Source organism: Maylandia zebra, unplaced genomic scaffold (genome assembly GCF_041146795.1).
Source record: "Maylandia zebra isolate NMK-2024a unplaced genomic scaffold, Mzebra_GT3a scaffold11, whole genome shotgun sequence".
Taxonomy (NCBI): domain Eukaryota; kingdom Metazoa; phylum Chordata; class Actinopteri; order Cichliformes; family Cichlidae; genus Maylandia; species Maylandia zebra.
The window spans coordinates 5,457,329-5,475,047 of NW_027490041.1; the positions used below are offsets into that span (position 1 = coordinate 5,457,329).

At 41.8% G+C, this 17,719-nt stretch overlaps 2 protein-coding genes and 1 long non-coding RNA gene across 3 annotated transcripts in view; 2 read left to right on the forward strand and 1 right to left on the reverse strand.

Annotated features, from left to right (window-relative positions):
* The first annotated feature begins 2,302 nt into the window (after positions 1 to 2,302).
* Positions 2,303 to 17,392, forward strand: LOC143412319 (phospholipase D1-like). The gene is made up of 5 exons (XM_076881464.1): positions 2,303 to 2,320; positions 15,007 to 15,123; positions 15,414 to 15,662; positions 16,086 to 16,179; positions 16,518 to 17,392. Exons 1-4 carry the CDS (start codon positions 2,303 to 2,305, stop codon positions 16,137 to 16,139), a joined length of 438 nt encoding a protein of 145 aa, XP_076737579.1. The 3' UTR covers positions 16,140 to 16,179; positions 16,518 to 17,392.
* Positions 4,839 to 17,719, reverse strand: part of LOC143415954 (uncharacterized) — a 40,343-nt gene continuing 27,462 nt past the window's right edge. The window contains exon 3 of the transcript XR_013096382.1: positions 4,839 to 5,323. The gene's annotated coding sequence lies outside the window, so the exon portion shown is untranslated. The remainder of the gene's footprint in view (positions 5,324 to 17,719) is intronic.
* On the forward strand, positions 9,065 to 11,623 carry LOC143416030 (uncharacterized). Its single transcript, XR_013096457.1, has 2 exons — positions 9,065 to 9,415; positions 9,741 to 11,623. It is a non-coding gene; the product is annotated as an uncharacterized LOC143416030 (long non-coding RNA).

Genomic DNA, 17,719 nt, shown 5'->3' on the forward strand with positions numbered 1-17,719 from the left:
TGCTCTCTGTGAGAGAAGAGCGTTAAAGGCGGGGCTCTCCAGAGTCCAGCAAAACAGGAAACCACAGCTGGGTGTGTGTAAGTGTGCAAACCAATAGAATGCATCGTGGTGGGGGGGGGGCATCACGGGCAAGAAAAAAATAAAAGAATCGGTCGTACCCATGCTTCCCCGACGTCATGCCAGCGCATACTGGGAAATTCGTAGGCACCGATCGGTTTTCTATCAGCCATTTGCTGGGAGTAAGGGCGCCCTCCGTTTGCGAGGTGCGCCTGCTGCTGGCGGCACAGGGAGGAGAGGGCGGGGCGGCGGGGAGTCTCTGGCTGGCTGGAGCGGCATCTAATAACCAACTCGCAAAACAAAATAAAAACAACACAACAAACAGATATTATGATACAGACTTATAATCTGCACCGATGTTTTTTCTAAATTCTATAAAGTGAGCGCGAGAGCCCTCGGTGCGCCTGCGCACTGCTGAAGTCAAAGTAAACTTTATTGTCATCTCCGCTACAGACAGTCCAGCATATAGAGAGACGAGACGACGAGGCTGCAGTTACAGCGGTGCAAGTAAACAAACAATAAATATAAGAAGAGTAAGAAAATAAATCTACACTTTAGGACTCTGGGTAAAGGATCAATAACAATTTAAATTTATAATTTACAGTTTGATGATTTAAAGTCTCACACAACCCGTCAAAAGGGGCGGGGCCGGCTGCTTCCAAGTAGAGCACATTTCATTTATGATGATGTAAATCCAAGCCCATCATGGATTCACGATCTGAATCCTGGGTTGTGTGAAATCCCAGAAATCAACCTTAGACAAAGTGAATCTGTGAACTAAGGTGTAGATCTGTTAGGTTAATTGTGCTGATCCTCGGGTTTGTACTAGAGCGCAAAATTCAAACCAATGGAAGATGGACAACAAAAGTTCAAAGCCATCAGGTGCTCAGGTTAGAAAAAAGAGAAAAGATGCAGGTAAGCAGACGTGTGATTAGATAATGGCAGCTCATCCTGAACCAATCAGACTAAACTCCAAACAATACATTATGTTACAGATTTTAATATTAATTAGTCATTGTTACTTGTTGATTTGTCCTTTTCTCATTGTGTGACGAATTATGACGACTGTTTGGTAGCTGTTATTGTCTCTCTCTCTCTCTTCATGTGTGTTTCTCTGGTGAAACAATAGTTTTGTGTTAATGTTAGGGCTGCACGATTTTGCATAAAATGAGAATCATGATTTTTTGGCTTAGAATTGAGATCATGATTCTCTCATAACAATAAATAAACATAAAACAACAAATGTCTCACGTTTTGTTGTTGCAGCAAAATGTTGTCCTGCTTGAAATTCCGTCTCCACCGTTGCTCGACGCTGCGTGTACAGAGCAGGTAGTGCAACAATAGAAAAATAGTTGCGGGACGGCACTGTGTAGCGTTTGTCTAGGGTGTTGATCGTTTTCCTAAATCCCTCGTTTTGCACAGTGTTAATGGAGCCATATCTTTGGTCAGGTGATAAGTGATAGCCTCCGTAATGTCTTTGTGCCTGCGGGAGTTCGACGTGTATAGGGAAGCGCTGTATAAGGTTCCCGTTATTGATGTTTGGGTGGTTGACCGGGACGGATTTTCTCCTGTCACTTTCTCGTCATCCCTGACGTGCTCTCCGTTGTTGTTTCCCTGCTAATTTTAGCATCACACGGCACAGCTTCTGTATCACGTGGTATAAGGCTCCGCCCTTGTCATTTGTTGAGCAGGAAGAGTGAGCGCTTGTTTTCATGCAGAGTACGTCCCGGATCAAAATGTGAAGTTTTACAAATCACCACTTCTTTAGTGAATATCATTTCAGTCTCAGACAATCTCGTTTCTCTTACAGAGGTTGAGTGCACCTTCTGCGGATGGCGGTACCACACAGTGTGCGTGGACTTCCCCTGCACAGAAGGCAACTACAAATGCTGTGAATGCTAAATAAAGAGAAACAAATGATCCCTGTTGTCTTTGCTTGATGATTGGTTTGAGTCTTGACAATCCACATTGCTGGCGTTGCATCTTTCAATGGCAGCAATGGCAGGTATCAGTGCTCAAACCTTTTGTGTTTGTTTCCAACAAGTTGCCCACCTCGGGAAACAAAAATGTGTTCTTTTACTTGTCAGATGAACATATGAGACACTTTGACTCTTCAGTGCAGTGTGGAGCCTAACAAAGATCTGTTTTGTGTCCCAGCTGATCAGCAGGAGGAGGAGAGTCTGACGGAGCAGCAGAGGAACATTTTCAGCTACTTGGACTCAGCTCAGCCACTACAGAGGAAACAATGAGCTCAACACAGAAGGTGACAGACAGAGCAGGACCATATGACCAAAGATATTTATCACCATATACATTTGAACATTTGCCATAACGATGTAGCTGACGATAGAATTGACAGCAGACAAAATACTTTACAGCTGCACAACTTTATTAAAAACCCATCAATGTATTTTCACTGAAACAAGCAGCTGTTGTTTATGTGCATTAAAGTTATATAAAAATGTAACAGTGCAAATGCAAATTCCTCGCTGACAGTTTAACCAAAAGGCGTTTCCAGTGGAAACTGGCCGACACATCCTGAGCATAACCATGTATAATATCCACTAAACTTCAGAAGAGGTTATACAGTCGTGGCCAAAAGGTTTGAGAATTGCATAAATATTGGAACCTGGAGAAGTTGCTGCTTAAGTTTTTATAATAGCATTTTGCCTGCACTCCAGAATGTTATGAGGAGTGATCAGATGAACTGCATCGTCCTTCTTTGCCATGAAAACGAACTTAATCCCCAAAAAGCCTTACCACTGCATTTCATTGCTGTCATCAAAGGACCTGCTGAGACCATTTCAGTGATCGTCTTCTTAACTCAGGTGAGAATGTTGGCGAGCACGAGGCTGGAGATCATCATGGCTGTATCCCGATTCAGGTTCTGCAGCTTTAAAGTCCTCAAGGGCCGCGTACTCAAAGACCGCTAAGGCCGAAGTGCGAGGCTCGTAGGCTCGTGAAATGGGACGTCTAGCCTCCGTCGCGCTGCCCAGGTTGCCTAGCAACCATGATACTAACAGCTGGAAACGTTTCATACAGCTTTGTTTGACAGAAATGAAGGAGAACATATTTAGTTCATTTGTTTCTACATGAGCTCTGTGTGATTTGATGAGTATCTGAGGCTGAGACCACAGGACTGTGAAACATGATTGTTGGGCTTCATTTCTGTGCTGAACAGTCGTTTAAGATTAGCTGTAAATAACAATTAGCTGATGTTGTTCATGAGACTAAAGTCATCTCACTGTGGTAATGTAAATATAATATGTTCAATATTATAGTTATTATATTGTTGGCATTACTAAATTTGGCTCAGTGCTTACATACATGTGTAAAAAGCAAATGTACGGGCTGTGATGTTACACCCCGGCCTAGGCAACCGGAGTGCAACACGAAAAAAGTAAAAATAAAGAAAAAAAAAAAACACACAAAAAAACCCCACTAAAGCTCACCACCAAAATCCCGAAATGAAAGTATCGACAAATCTATTTACAACAAACTATTTATTTACAACAAAACACCAAACTATTTACAACACGGGGGAGATCGCGACCATGACACACTGAAACACAAGGCTTAAATACATAGAAGGAGCAATCAGGGGATGGACCACAGGAGGGAAACACAGCTGGGGCAAATTAGACCTGACGAGACAAGGAAAAGTAAACTGAACACACTAAGATAACACAGACTTTCAAAGTAAAGCAGGAAACGCATAACAGTCACGCCAAAAACAACACACTGACAACACCGAAACGTAACAGTTCCCCCCACCCAAAAATCAAACATTTAACACCAAGTGAAAAGTTTGATCCAGACAGACGAAGCCGATGAAGGCTGGAGCGGTCCCACTGACCCTCCAGCAGACGACGAAGGCTTGAGCGGTCCCACGGACCCTCCAGCGAAGGCGGATGAAGGCTGGAGCGGTCCCTCGGACCCTCCAGCGGAGACGGACAGCTGAAGCGAAGGCAGACGAAGATGATGAAGGCTGGAGCGGTCCCACTGACCCTCCAGCAAAGGCGGATGAAGGCTGGAGCGGTCCCACGGACCCTCCAGCGACGACAAAGGCTGGGGCGGTCCCCGGACCCCCCAGCGAAGGCAATCCCGGACGAGCCCCCATATGTTACACCCCGGCCTAGGCAACCGGAGTGCAACACGAAAAAAGTAAAAATAAAGAAAAAAAAACACACACACACACAAAAAACCCACTAAAGCTCACCACCAAAATCCCGAAACGAAAGTATCGACAAATCTATTTACAACAAACTATTTATTTACAACAAAACACCAAACTATTTACAACACGGGGGAGATCGCGACCATGACACACTGAAACACAAGGCTTAAATACATAGAAGGAGCAATCAGGGGATGGACCACAGGAGGGAAACACAGCTGGGGCAAATTAGACCTGACAAGACAAGGAAAAGTAAACTGAACACCCTAAGATAACACAGACTTTCAAAGTAAAGCAGGAAACGCATAACAGTCACGCCAAAAACAACACAATGACAACACCGAAACGTAACATGTGATAACTGTGTCTGATAGAATGAAGAGTAGACTGATATATGAAATATTCCTTTATTGGGTGAGAAAATCAGACCATGTCATACCTGGTTTAAGTCACACAGAATAGATATCAGAGTCTTAAACAGGCTGACGTCTGCTAAATGGGTCAAACTGGGCAGAAAGTCTACAAACACATAACATCCTTATAGAATATGATGTAACACTATAGATCAACTTAGCTCAGAATATATAAAGCATATAAACAGTTACAGCAATATGATGCAACAAACACAGCAGCTACTGATCCAAAATACTCAAAGCTTCATAGAACTGAAACCAACATTTATTTTTAGCTCCATTCTGCTGCTGATACAGACTTTAGGTTTCTGAACATTAAACTTGTTGCTGCCTTTCATAGTGTGTAACTTGAAGGCCCTGAGTACTTTCTCCCACACTGAAAACACTGGGATGATCACATTATTTGAACATTACCTAATAAGACTGATTCAGCACAGACAGTTATGTTAAACTTTCCTAGCAGTCCTTCACAAACAGGGAACAGTCTGTCTATTCTCTCCATCTGTCAGCTGCTGCTGGCTCTTCCTCCTCCTCTTCCTCACACACTGCTGAGTTTGTCCTGGTGGATCATCAGGGGTGCAAAGCCTCACAGATGATGTGCAGCAGTGGGTCCCTCAGTCTGTCCTCACTCTGGACACTTGCAGTCGTCACACATGGAAATCAAATGTGTGATAAGCTGCAGGATTCAAACACAAGTGTAACTTATAAACACATGTTCATACTTTTATTCCACAATCAGAGAGAAAGAAACAGAGAGAGAGTGCAGGACAGACAGACAGGTGACAGTCTCAGGTGTACACACTGCTACACAACAGCACAGAGAAGCAGGATTTAGTGTTTGTGTTATTACGAGTGTAAACAAGAAGAGTTCCAGATGGTGCAGTGGACACATGTGTGACTGCTGTGATTAAAGCATCTTTCTTTCAGCTTAACGAGTGAACCGTCAGCTCGTTCAAACACACGTTAAAGTCCGTTTGGCTCGACACCACCGAACAGAGGCAGCAATATAACACAGCTAACATTAACAGTGCAGTGGATCCTGCTTGTGCCGTGATGTTCAGGACTGCAAACCGAGCAGCATCACTGACTTTCAGCTTGTTGTGTTTGTGGATATATGACTGACTTTAATTATCCACAAAATCATCACATTCTCTGTCAGATTAAGGTCGACTATTGAACGGCGTATATTTTAAAGGCTTTAAAACCAAGTTAACGCTGAAAGTACAAACATCACTAATGTCACATAACTCTGCCGACAAGGCATAGCTATGGCTATGAAATGCTCTTTGTGTATCACTTCTTCATTATGAAAGATGTCATTAATGCACTAGTAATGTCTCATCTGGAGTATTGTTCAATCATTTGGTCAGCAGCTAATAAGACAGATCTTAACAGACTTCAGTTAGTCCAGAATAAGGCGTCCAGATTAGTGTGAAGATGTTCATACTATACTAATATTGATAAAATGCATAATAACCTTTCTTGGCTTCCTGTACAGGCTAAAATATTCTCTGGCTTACTTGTAGTTCTAAAAAAAGCAATTCTGTTAAACACACCACATTTATTCTGCTCAGCTGCAGTATCCAGATGAAATACATCATCATATTACACAGTTTTCAACAAGCTGCAATTTAGTAAATGCTCGAGTTAAAAGTAACGTTTTGTAAAACTGTTACATTTAGAGCAACTTTTAAGTGGAATAAGTTGCCTTAAAAAATTAGAGAATTATTCAAAACTTCAATGAACACTTAAAAGCCGATTTACAGAGCTTTTAGTTGTTGTAAATATTGTAAGACACGATTTGTTTTTGAAATTTGTGTAATGTGCCTCAATGTTATTGATATTATTATTATTATTATTGATTGCTTATATTTGAACAATTGTGAAACCTCACTGTGGATGTAAGAGTGAAATTATGTGGATATCTTGAATCCACTTTATTGTGTAATATTTTATGTGAGTATTTGACGGACAGTGTTGGGAAGGTTACTTTTAAAATGTATTCCATTACAGAATACAGATTACATGCCCCAAAATGTATTCCGTTACGTTACTCAATGACAGTAACGTATTCTGAATACTTTGGATTACTTAATATATTATCATGCTTTTTACAACAACGTGAATGTGCTATTGCTGTGTGATTTATTACTATTACTGAAGGTCCGCGACTCCGAACTGTAGTAAAGGGACCTCTGACTAATACGGCGGGGTCCCTGTCGGCTCGTAGCCGAAAAATAGCTTTACTTTGTTGTGTGGGTCAACTTTTCTTGCGAGAGACAGAGAGAGGCGTTGAAAGGCTGCTCCAACAGAACTTATTGTTTCGGAGGAAAACACGAACACGGTTTACAGTCGAGTCTTAATAGCTTACTTACAGCTGGGCTCGTCAGGCACTCTTCTTGGCTGCAGTGGTTATTATTATATTTACATGCCTCCAGCTCCCGTTTTTCCTCAATGACAACTCGTACCTTTCCACTCCCCTTTTTCTCCCTCCTCGCTCACAGACCCATAACGTGTATGGCAGTCCATTCTCCCTGCAACACGGACTACACTGCCCATGATGCTACATTCTTTAGAGCTATGCTTGTAGCATTCTGCCTTTTAGCTTAGCACAACAACAACAACAACGAAAAGGCGCTCTCTCACCCAGGAAACACACAGTCGCAAAGAGAGAGAGCGTTGCCCTGTAACCATGGCAACCGTAACGCTGCCGCCTGGAACAACAGCTGTCAAACAAAACCCAAACAGTCCTGACCCGCGACAAAATGAAACAGGAAAGTACCGCAGTGTAATCAATTTATTTCAACCATGTAACTGTATTCTGAATACCACCTTTTTAATCGGTAACTGTAATGGAATACAGTTACTCATATTTTGTATTTTAAATACGTAACGGCGGTACATGTATTCCGTTACTCCCCAACACTGTTGACGGAAGACGAGCAACATCTGTTGTGGAAGCTAACGGGGTTCCTTTAGAATAAACAAACATAGGATTTATTATCACTGAATAATTCTGTATAAATCTATACAAATTATAGAAATATGTAATAGGAAACAACAAAATAATCTAAATTATAAAAGTGTGTGTGTGTGTGTGTGTGTGTGTGTGTGCATGATTTTAGTGTTTGAACAGTCATGAATTATCTTTAACAGCAGGTTGGATGTAATGTGTTAGAACTACCAGCAGGTGGGGATAAGAGACCTTTAAGGTGTTTGGTGCCACGCTCCACCTTCAGGTTTAAAACTAGTGTTAATGGAGTTTGAAGGTTGAGTTTGTTCCACGACTGCATTTCACTCACTGCCTCTGTTTGTATCTCTGTCACTGCAGGACCAACATGGAGCCAGAAGTCAGCGCTCTCAGGAGGCCGACAAACCTCACAGAAGAAAGGGAGAGAAAAAACACACCTGTGACGAGTGTGGGAAGGGTTTTACTGTGAGGGCTAAACTAAAACAGCATCAGGTCATCCACACTGGAGAGAGACCGTTCAGCTGTGACTTGTGTGGAAAGTCTTTTTCCTTGAAGGGTTCCCTAAAAACACACCAACTCATCCACAGTGGAGTTAAAGCGTACAGCTGTGATCAGTGTGGCAGAGCTTTTACTCAAAGTAGCCACTTACAGAGGCATCTAGTTACCCACTCTGGAATTAAGGCATACAGCTGTGACGAGTGTGGGATGGAGTTTACTCTGAAGGCTTCACTAAAACAGCATCAGGTCATCCACACTGGAGAGAGACCGTTCAGCTGTCACTTGTGTGGAAAGTCTTTTTCCATGAAGGATTCCCTAAAAAAACACCAACTCATCCACAGTGGAGTTAAAGCGTACAGCTGTGATCAGTGTGGCAGAGCTTTTACTCACAGTAACAACTTACAGAGGCATCTAGTTACCCACTCTGGAATTAAGCCATACAGCTGTGATCAGTGTGGCAGAGCTTTTACTCGCAGTAGCCACTTACAGAGTCATCTAGTTACCCACTCTGGAATTAAGCCATACAGCTGTGATCAGTGTGGCAGAGCTTTTACTCAAAGTAGCAGCTTACAGAGGCATCTAGTTACCCACTCTGGAATTAAGCCATACAGCTGTGATCAGTGTGGCAGAGCTTTTACTCAAAGTAGCAGCTTACAGAGTCATCTAGTTACCCACTCTGGAATTAAGGCATACAGCTGTGACGAGTGTGGGATGGAGTTTACTCTGAAGGCTTCACTAAAACAGCATCAGGTCATCCACACTGGAGAGAGACCGTTCAGCTGTGACTTGTGTGGAAAGTCTTTTTCCTTCAAGGTTTCCCTAAAAAAACACCAACTCATCCACAGTGGAGTTAAAGCGTACAGCTGTGATCAGTGTGGCAGAGCTTTTACTCAAAGTAGCCACTTACAGAGTCATCTAGTTACCCACTCTGGAATTAAGCCATACAGCTGTGATCAGTGTGGCAGAGCTTTTCCTCACAGTAGCAGCTTACAGAGGCATCTAGTTACCCACTCTGGAATTAAGCCATACAGCTGTGACATCTGTGGAAAAACTTTCAGCCAGAGAGGGCACCGAAATGAACACCTACGCATTCACACCAGACATGATGTGTACTGCTGTGAACAGTGTGGCAAATACTTTACAACAGACGCAGACTTACAACGACACATGTTTACCCACACTGAGGAGAGACCTTATCAATGTGACCTGTGTGAGAAGACTTTTAAATCTCCACATCACCTGAGACGACACCAACAGATCCACACCAGAAAGAGACTCTACAAGTGCAGCTACTGTGAGGTATGTATTTATATTGTTATCTTGTCATTTTAGCCTGACTGTTTGGAACAACTCTGCTCATTAAACTGTGTTAGCATGTTAGCAATTCTACTGCATGGAAAAGCAGCTCTGAGTGATTATTCAGATTTTCCTTTCAGTTATGATTTTAGTATTACTGTAGTATTATGGTGGTAGTATTGTAGTTATTGCAGCCCAGTAAACTGAGTGTGTTAACTGAAACAGTCAAATGTAGTTGGACGTCTGCAGAGATGCTCTTTATTTCAGGCGACGTTCAGGATACAAATGTTGAAGGACTGACTTACACTGTCTTTGTGTCTTTGTTTAGAAGCAGAGCGACACAGATGGATCCAGTTCTCAACCCTGTCATCACTGTGGTGGTGGGAAAGACTTTCATTGTGACCTCTGTGGAAAAACTTTCAGTCGGCAAGCTGCCCTAAAAGTACATCAACGTAGACACACTGGAGACCAACGGAAATACTGCAAAGAATGTGGGAGAAGCTTCACCACATCAAGTGAGTTAAAACGACATGAACTGATTCACAGTGGGGTTAAAAAGCACCTCTGTGATCAGTGTGGGTCATCCTTCACCACTGCAGGTCAGCTTAAATCACACAAACGAGTCCACACAGGAGAGAAACCACACAAGTGCAGACACTGTGAGAGAAGCTTCTCACAATCAGGTAGTCGTAACATTCATGAACGTGCACACATGGAAGGAAACTACAGCTGTGACCAGTGTGACAAGAGCTTCAGGAATCTCAGTTCATACTCTGCACACAAACGATCCCACGTTACTAATAAACTGTTTCACTGTTACCAATGTGCCCAAACATTCACCTCATTGTCTGCTCTGTGCAAACATCAGCGCGATCACTCAGGGCTGAAATCACTCCCATCACTGGATCACAGTGAATCTGAAGACACAGAAAGATCCTCTGGTTTCTGTGTCAGACTCAAAAAGCTTGAGATCAGGCTCCACAGAGTTCAGATAGAATCATTTAAACTTGTGTTGAACTGAACTGGTTGCTGGGCTGAACTTCTACATAATACAGATCTACATGGGATCTTCTTTTCTGTTGTTTTACTGAGTCAGTTTTGTCCTGTTTTCTCTGTCCTGGTTTTGCTCGTCTGTAAATGATTGAAACTCAGTCAAATAGTTCATTGTTCTCCAGCAAAACGTTTTGGAAACTCATGTTTAACCTTTAAAACTCTGACATGTTTTAGCACACAAGGCTTCATCGGGGAGTTCACTCATGATTGGACCATGAGAACAAAGGTTTTTAGTTCTTTCAAAGAGAGTCTTGGAGATGTTTGATGTTTCTGTTTTTCTGAAACCACCTGAAAGAAAAACTATTTTTCTTGCTTTATGTATGTTGTGAATTTTAGCACTACGGTTAGCATTTACAGGATATTGTTTTTGATGATATTATACAAAGGACCCTGTTTCTGCAATGCCCTTTGTTTTAAACTTCATTCCCTCTTCTTGTGACCCCACGGCAACTTCCTTTGGCCTGCTAGTCTGGAAAATCCAACAGTTCATCTATATGTAAAGAAGGCACTTAAACTGGAACAGGCATAGCTGCATTGATCCTGCCGTGGGACAGTGCATTCCTCAGTGCAGCCTGCTAAAAGATCACACACCATTGATTACGTGCCTTTAGGTATATATGGTTAAACATTTCCTAATGCAAATAACTACATGTAGTATTCTACCATGTGCAAACTTATATCACTAAAGGATTCTAACTGTCTAGTGTTTAATGGACCTGTCAAAAGTATGTTGAGATTATAGAAGGCCCCTTTCAGAGCTAGGGGGAACTTCCTTATATGATTGTAACTTGTAACTTGAAACTTGCTGACACACGAACCCTTCTGCCTATAAAACTGTTGCACAGAGAATAAACTTTGAGTCAGTTTGGAATGACAACCTAGAACAGTCTCCGCGTCTTCTTGTTCTTCCAAACTGCTCCCGGTACTCCGGCCGGTACCGTGATTAACCGTTGATCATGCATGAGAATATTTTAATTTTGTTATATGTTAAAGGATGAACTCTGCTTATTGGTGCCCACGCCTTAGGAGGAAACTCGATCTACGGATGACGGAGATTTCCTTCAATGTAGTGTGGAAGTTTTTAATGTTTCTTCATCTGTGATGTTCTTGAATGTGTTCACGTGAAGATGGTACAAATAAACTGTCCTTTCAGCTTTAGCTCCTAATTTATTCATTATTTATGGATGTAGCACAGCAGCCGTCTCTTGATTAACACATGGAGGGCTCGGGATCTGATGGTGTCGTCTCCCTAATTTGCCCACTCAGTAAATCTCACTCATGGCCAAGAAATTGAAATAAACCTTGTTTCCCTGCTGGATAGTGATCCACTGTAACTCTGCTCCTCCTTCCTGTTTAGGATTTCTGTGGCTGAAGTAAAATTCCCTCCATCCATCACTTATCCCAGCTAACCCAAAGTGAAATAAAGTTTTGCTCGTCTTAAAAAAGCATTACAATAATGGGCATTACCAATGCAAACTGAATGATACAGAAGATGAAAGAAGAGACTTTGATCAGTTAATAAAGCTCATGATCTGGATTCATTGTGGCTGCTACACAGATACTTCTGGGTCACTTCTCTCAGTTAGGAACCTTCCTCACCAAACTGACTGTTGGACCACACCCCTGGTTTCATGAGAAATTGTTTCAGCCATGATTTCTCTTCCTGTATTTCAGAGTAAAGACTGAAGTGACAAATGGAAGCATGTTTAAAAAACACAATGTGAGAGAGACGTTGAGGTCCTTAGAAGTTACCCTGGGTTTTTCTGTCACCCTGCTAGATGTTACACACCTTGTTATTGGACTGATTTCTACTGCTGGACGACTCCTGCGGAGAGTAACAATACTCTTACTAATTAGCTCCTGTTAGAGTTTGTATTGTTGATTGTGATTTATGCTTAGAAACATTTACTCATATATGCTTAGTGTATAATCATTTGTAGATTGAAAGAATGTTTCATCTTAAAGGAGGTCTGTATTAACTCTGTGTAGAAGGAAGTGCATTCATCCCTCTAGAGTGTCCTTGGTATAAATCACATACTCCCTAGGAGAGTTTATCTTTTCTTGTTGATTTATGGTATAGCAAGCACACGTATATCTGTCTAAGTATAAGAGCCTTTTGTTAGACGGACCCAGACGTCCTGGTACAAGCTAGCGCCAGAGTCTTCACAGGGTCACATCTTGACCTCACACAGCTCTAACACACACACACACACACACACACACACACACACACACACACACACACACACACACACACACACAGGCAAGGTACTCTTTGTGTGTATGTAGACGTCATATGTTAATTAACCTATGCATATTCATGTAACCACAATAAAAGGAGTGCTATGGGGAGCCTGGCTGAGGGTCTCTGACGGAGGTCAAGTGGTGGGACAACACTTGGCTCCAGCCAGACACCTCCCTCATGCATGAGTAAACCAGAACCTTGTGTCTTGCTATGCAGTGTAATTATATTGTCTTCAACGTTCCAGCGAATAGGTTTATGCTACAAACCTATCAGCTCCCTTTCACACCTTTGGGGATATTTATTTCTGTGTTTGCAGCGCTGTGAGCCAGAACAGCGAGAGAAAAATCTGCAACAGCGACGAGCCGAATGCTTACGTGAATCGCAGCAGCTGCACATGTGCTACGCTGAATTAGAGGATATCTTTGCTCTGGATTTCTATTTCTACTCTTTCATTTCTATATGATTCTTCTTGCATCTAAACAAAGATGATTCAATTTGCTAAATGTTGATGGCTCTTCGTGCTCAGGTGTAAATGAGACGTAATATTTGCTCTTGGTTTGGTTCTCCTGTACAGAACCTTGCAGTACAACAGAAACCTAAAAACATTCTTTGTAGTTGTTATTCTTAGTTGTTCTGCTGCCTAAATACCACAGGGTCTGATTATGAAGTTATTGAGCTGCACATACTTTACGACCTGCTTAAGTTCGAGGTCACAGCGTCTGTAGAGCAGCTGGAACATAATGAAGTCTACAAGGTTAAAGTTTTCTCTTCAGTTATTGTTCTTTCTGCTGCTTGGTTTGATGGATCTGAGAGCTTTTGTTTTTATTATTGTTATTATAATTATCATTAATATTTTACTCTCTAGAAGCTTTAAAATAGTGTTTGTGTTTGAAAAAATTGATTTAAGAATTGAACAGAAACATCTGTCCTTCTGAAAATCGCCCAAAGGCACGGAGACAAAGTCAAAGGATGCAACCTGTAACTTTCTCTTCCTTCATGTCAGGACCATCATCCATGATTTATATAAAATGCATATAGCAACAGTAGCACTTTAGTTTGGACTTTATGATTTCTGTAACTGGAAAATATTATTTTGTTTAAAGACAGAAGTGACCGCATAGTTGCAACATCAAAGGGAAATATTAATTAATTAGCATCAAGTATATTTGTTGCTTAAGCGTTTGCACTATAACTTAAGTAGGATTATAACTTTTAAGGAAGGAAAGATTTCAGATATTTAGTTCACTGTTTCAGTTATTTTATATGAAATTAAAACATTTACGTTGGTCAAATATGATGCTCTAAATCAAATAAAAGTTTGAAAATAAATGATGTATTTTTAAATGCTGCAACAAATGTTCACAAAAAGTAACTATAATTAAAACCAGTTAAACAAAATCAAATGTTTGAATCATGCTTAACCAAATGCCAGGCTGGAGAGCTGAACCTAAAGTATACGTAGAAAGATTTCAACATGTGAGCAGTTTTTAATGTTTTTATCACATATAAATGTCACAGCAGTGGGTCCTGGCCCAATGCTTTGTGTTTTTGGTTTTCTTTGACTCTTGTTTTTCTTGGTTTTTGTTCTTCTTATTTATCAGGCTCTCAGTAATCTTAGTTCTCCCTCCCTCAGTGTTCATTTCAGCCTGTGTTTAGTTTCTGTTCCCGTGTCCCACGTTTCATCGTTTCATGTCGAGTCAGCCCTGTCTCTCTGTTTCCTGTGTCTCCCCAGTCAGCCCCGCCTCCCTCGGGCACTCATGTGTGATACAGAGTAATAAACCTGACTACATTTGCTACACTCTCTTTATTACCTGTTACTTTAAAATTCATACACTAATTATGTCTGCCCATCTCTCTAATGTGAAGGTCAAAGGTCAACATCCCAGTGACATAAGAATAATCCCAAAGGGGCAAAGGCAGCGGTTAATTTAGCACATTTAGCATCAAGGGTACAGCAAGGATATACTTTTACTTATTGTGGCAGGGGTGTGGTCTCTGGCCTGCTGCAGTGGAGGCTGGTGGCGGGACGTTGGACGGCACAGGTGAGGGTGATGGAGCTCATGACTCTCCCCTTTATAGTGACGGGGGAGACTGGCGTGGGGGAAGCGTGTAGTGGAGGAAGCCGAGGAGAGAGCTGGTTTCTGGCTACAAAGACTGCGTCAAACCAGAAAAGATTGCTCGTGGTCAAATAATGTGTCAATCACCTGTGAATCAAACTGTGTGTGGCTCAGTTCATGTCACAGTGTTGTTTAGTATATCTTCACTTGTCTCACTCTCCTTCTGTTCTGTCCATCAGGACGATCCTCAGCGCTTACACAGATCCTCCATCGATGTTTTGGATCCAATCAGTGATCAGTTCTACGAGGAGGCCTGGATGTTCACCAGCGCTCGCTACACCTCCATCTACCAGAAGGTGAGTGTACTCCTTTGTACTCAGATTAACATTTTACTTCTTAAAATACATTTTCATATATGAGCTTTCTATTATTTCATGGGCCATTTAATCAATATTAAAATTACAAGCATATCAACAAAGGTGAAGCTGGTTTTTTCCACTTGCTGTCACACAGTCATGGAGGAATACAATAAATACATAATCAGTCATAGATCCTGAACAATGACATTAAAAGAAAGTCTGTGGCTCTAAAAACTAAACAGTATAAAGACATGCTCCAAGCTGCTGTTTCTCTCCTACTCCTCTAGGTTTTCCACTGTCGGCCATCCAGCGATGCTGGAGGGCTACCTGGCCAATGCTGGCCTACACAAAGAGGTCCCGGCTCGGAGGAGCTGAAGAAGATCCTTGCCTTCCTCGTCAGTTTCCTCTTCAGTTCCTATCCCAACAAAACCTTCTTGCACCTATTAGCTCCAAAGAGGCTATGGTGCCCGTGGAGGTCTGGACCTGAGGCCTGTGCTCATCACGTGGATAGAAAACACTCTGACACCATTCTGGAGGTCTGATGGGACTCTGACCAAAACACAGATGAAATAAAACTTGTGGCTGGAGCTTTTAAAATGACTTTTTCACCTCATAGATTAATGCTCATGATTGCATGTTAGCAAGACAGCATCTCCCCAAGGTGAAACTCTCAGGAGACATTTACTCTTAAACTGTAATCTGGTTGAGACTACTTGAGGAGATCTTAGTAGCGAGTATGTGGATTTAGTCTCTTCACCAACAGCAGACAGACCCATGCCAAGAAAGCAGACGTGTTCTCAAAGAAAGCCGAGAGCAGAGATTGGAAAAAGCTAAAAAGAAAAAGCTGCAGCTTCAGACGACCATCTGCCTGTAAGGCTGAAAAAGTCCAGTTACGCTCTATTTTGGGAAAGCTCCCAGTTTTGGTAACCTGGACTTTTATTTCCCCTCTTCTGCTACAGATGTTGACTGTGACCTCAGAGGCCAACTGGACCACACAGCTGCAGCAGGAGTGAGGGAGAGGAGTCTTCATCCAGCTTCAAAGAAAACATCCAGGTAAAGTGACGTGGATCAGCGGATAAAGCCGTCTCCACTTTCAAAGGAGATCCTCTGAGAGAGAGACTCTCTGAGCCATTTTAGCCTCAAATTATAGGACTTTATAGTACAGCAACACTTTTAAAGGACAAAAATAACATAAACTGTGACTGTAATACAAACAAAGTATTGCATGTGTTTTTAAAAGTGTTCCTCCGATGGGCAGGATATCACTATTAGACTGTCCCACCAGCCAACTTCAACAAGAGACCACAGCAGCATTCAGTGATCAGCACAGATGTTCCTCTAACACTCAGCATCTGATCCCTGTTAGTCTGTGTGCTTCTGCTTTTGCTCAGTTAGAAACCCTGCAGCAACCCGACCCAAAACTGTGTCTTCTTGTTGGCCTCAACGTTGAAGTGTCAAACGTCCAACATCTGGAAAGGAAACCACGCCAGTGTACTGTGATGTTTCACCAACATGTGGCAGACGCTGGTCCTGCCTTTCATGCTGACATCAGCAGAGAGCCCCGCCTACCTCAAAGCCTCCCCTGTCATGTATTGATCAGGATGATTATGAAGATGAGCGAGTGCAAATAAGACTGTAAAAGTCCACGAGCAGAATGTTTGGATGCTTTCTAATGATTCATGAATATCATGAGAGTGTTTGTGTGTTTTGTCTTTTCTTTGCTGACGTTTGTTACTAACAAAGACAATTTACGCTCTGTGTGTGTTTTCATCCTTACCAGCCGCACTCTAACTGCAATGAAGGAAACAAACTGTAGAAATGGTCGACTCAGTGACTTCATAAAATATTGAAGTGGTTCAGGTAGAGCCAGTTTTTAAATGACCATGAACACTGAGCGTATTGTATCTGTACAGCATGTTTTTCTATTAGACAGATTTGTAACAGAGGCCTTGCTCTCAGTAAGTTTGAAATCCTTTTCTGATTTCTTTTGTAATCTCTGATCTTTGTGTATCCTGCTCAGTTTGCATGCTGCCTGTAGGAGTTTCTGTCTTTGTATTTGAAGAGAATTCATTGAATATACTCAGCTGCTTCCCTTTGGTGCCTCACACATCACTGAAGTTTTTCAGTGTCCAGTTATTTGTTTTTAATAGCTGTTTGAATTCTCTGTATGTTTGACCCTGTAGACTGTTTAATGGACTGCTCGTCTTCCTGTTTGTAACCACTGCCTGTTTAGGACTAAAGATTTGGATTTTTGACTTTAACACAGCCTCTGCGTGTCGTCCCTTTGTGTCCTCGTCCTCTGTGAATGTGTCACAGATGTTTCCATGATAATAACACAGCTTTCCCACAGTGGCTTGCAGCAGCATTTATTCACAGCACATTTGAGAAAGGTTCAGATTAACTCGATGAGTTTATATTCAGAATGATTCTGACAGTGGGCCACTGTGAATTGTGATCTTTCATCAGGTCAATGTTTAAGTTCAGTATTTCAAAGCAGGAGCTATGAACAGTCATCATGTTGGCATTAGAATTATTATTATTAATCATTAATAATGTCGTTACTCATGTATAACTTTGATTAGTATACATGAAT

Bases quoted from the DNA above. Each gene is read 5' to 3' on its own strand.
- LOC143412319 (XM_076881464.1), top strand. The intron at 15,124-15,413 runs GTGAGTGTACTC...CTACTCCTCTAG, and splicing joins ACACCTCCATCTACCAGAAG to GTTTTCCACTGTCGGCCATC. The intron at 15,663-16,085 runs GTCTGATGGGAC...CTTCTGCTACAG, and splicing joins ACTCTGACACCATTCTGGAG to ATGTTGACTGTGACCTCAGA.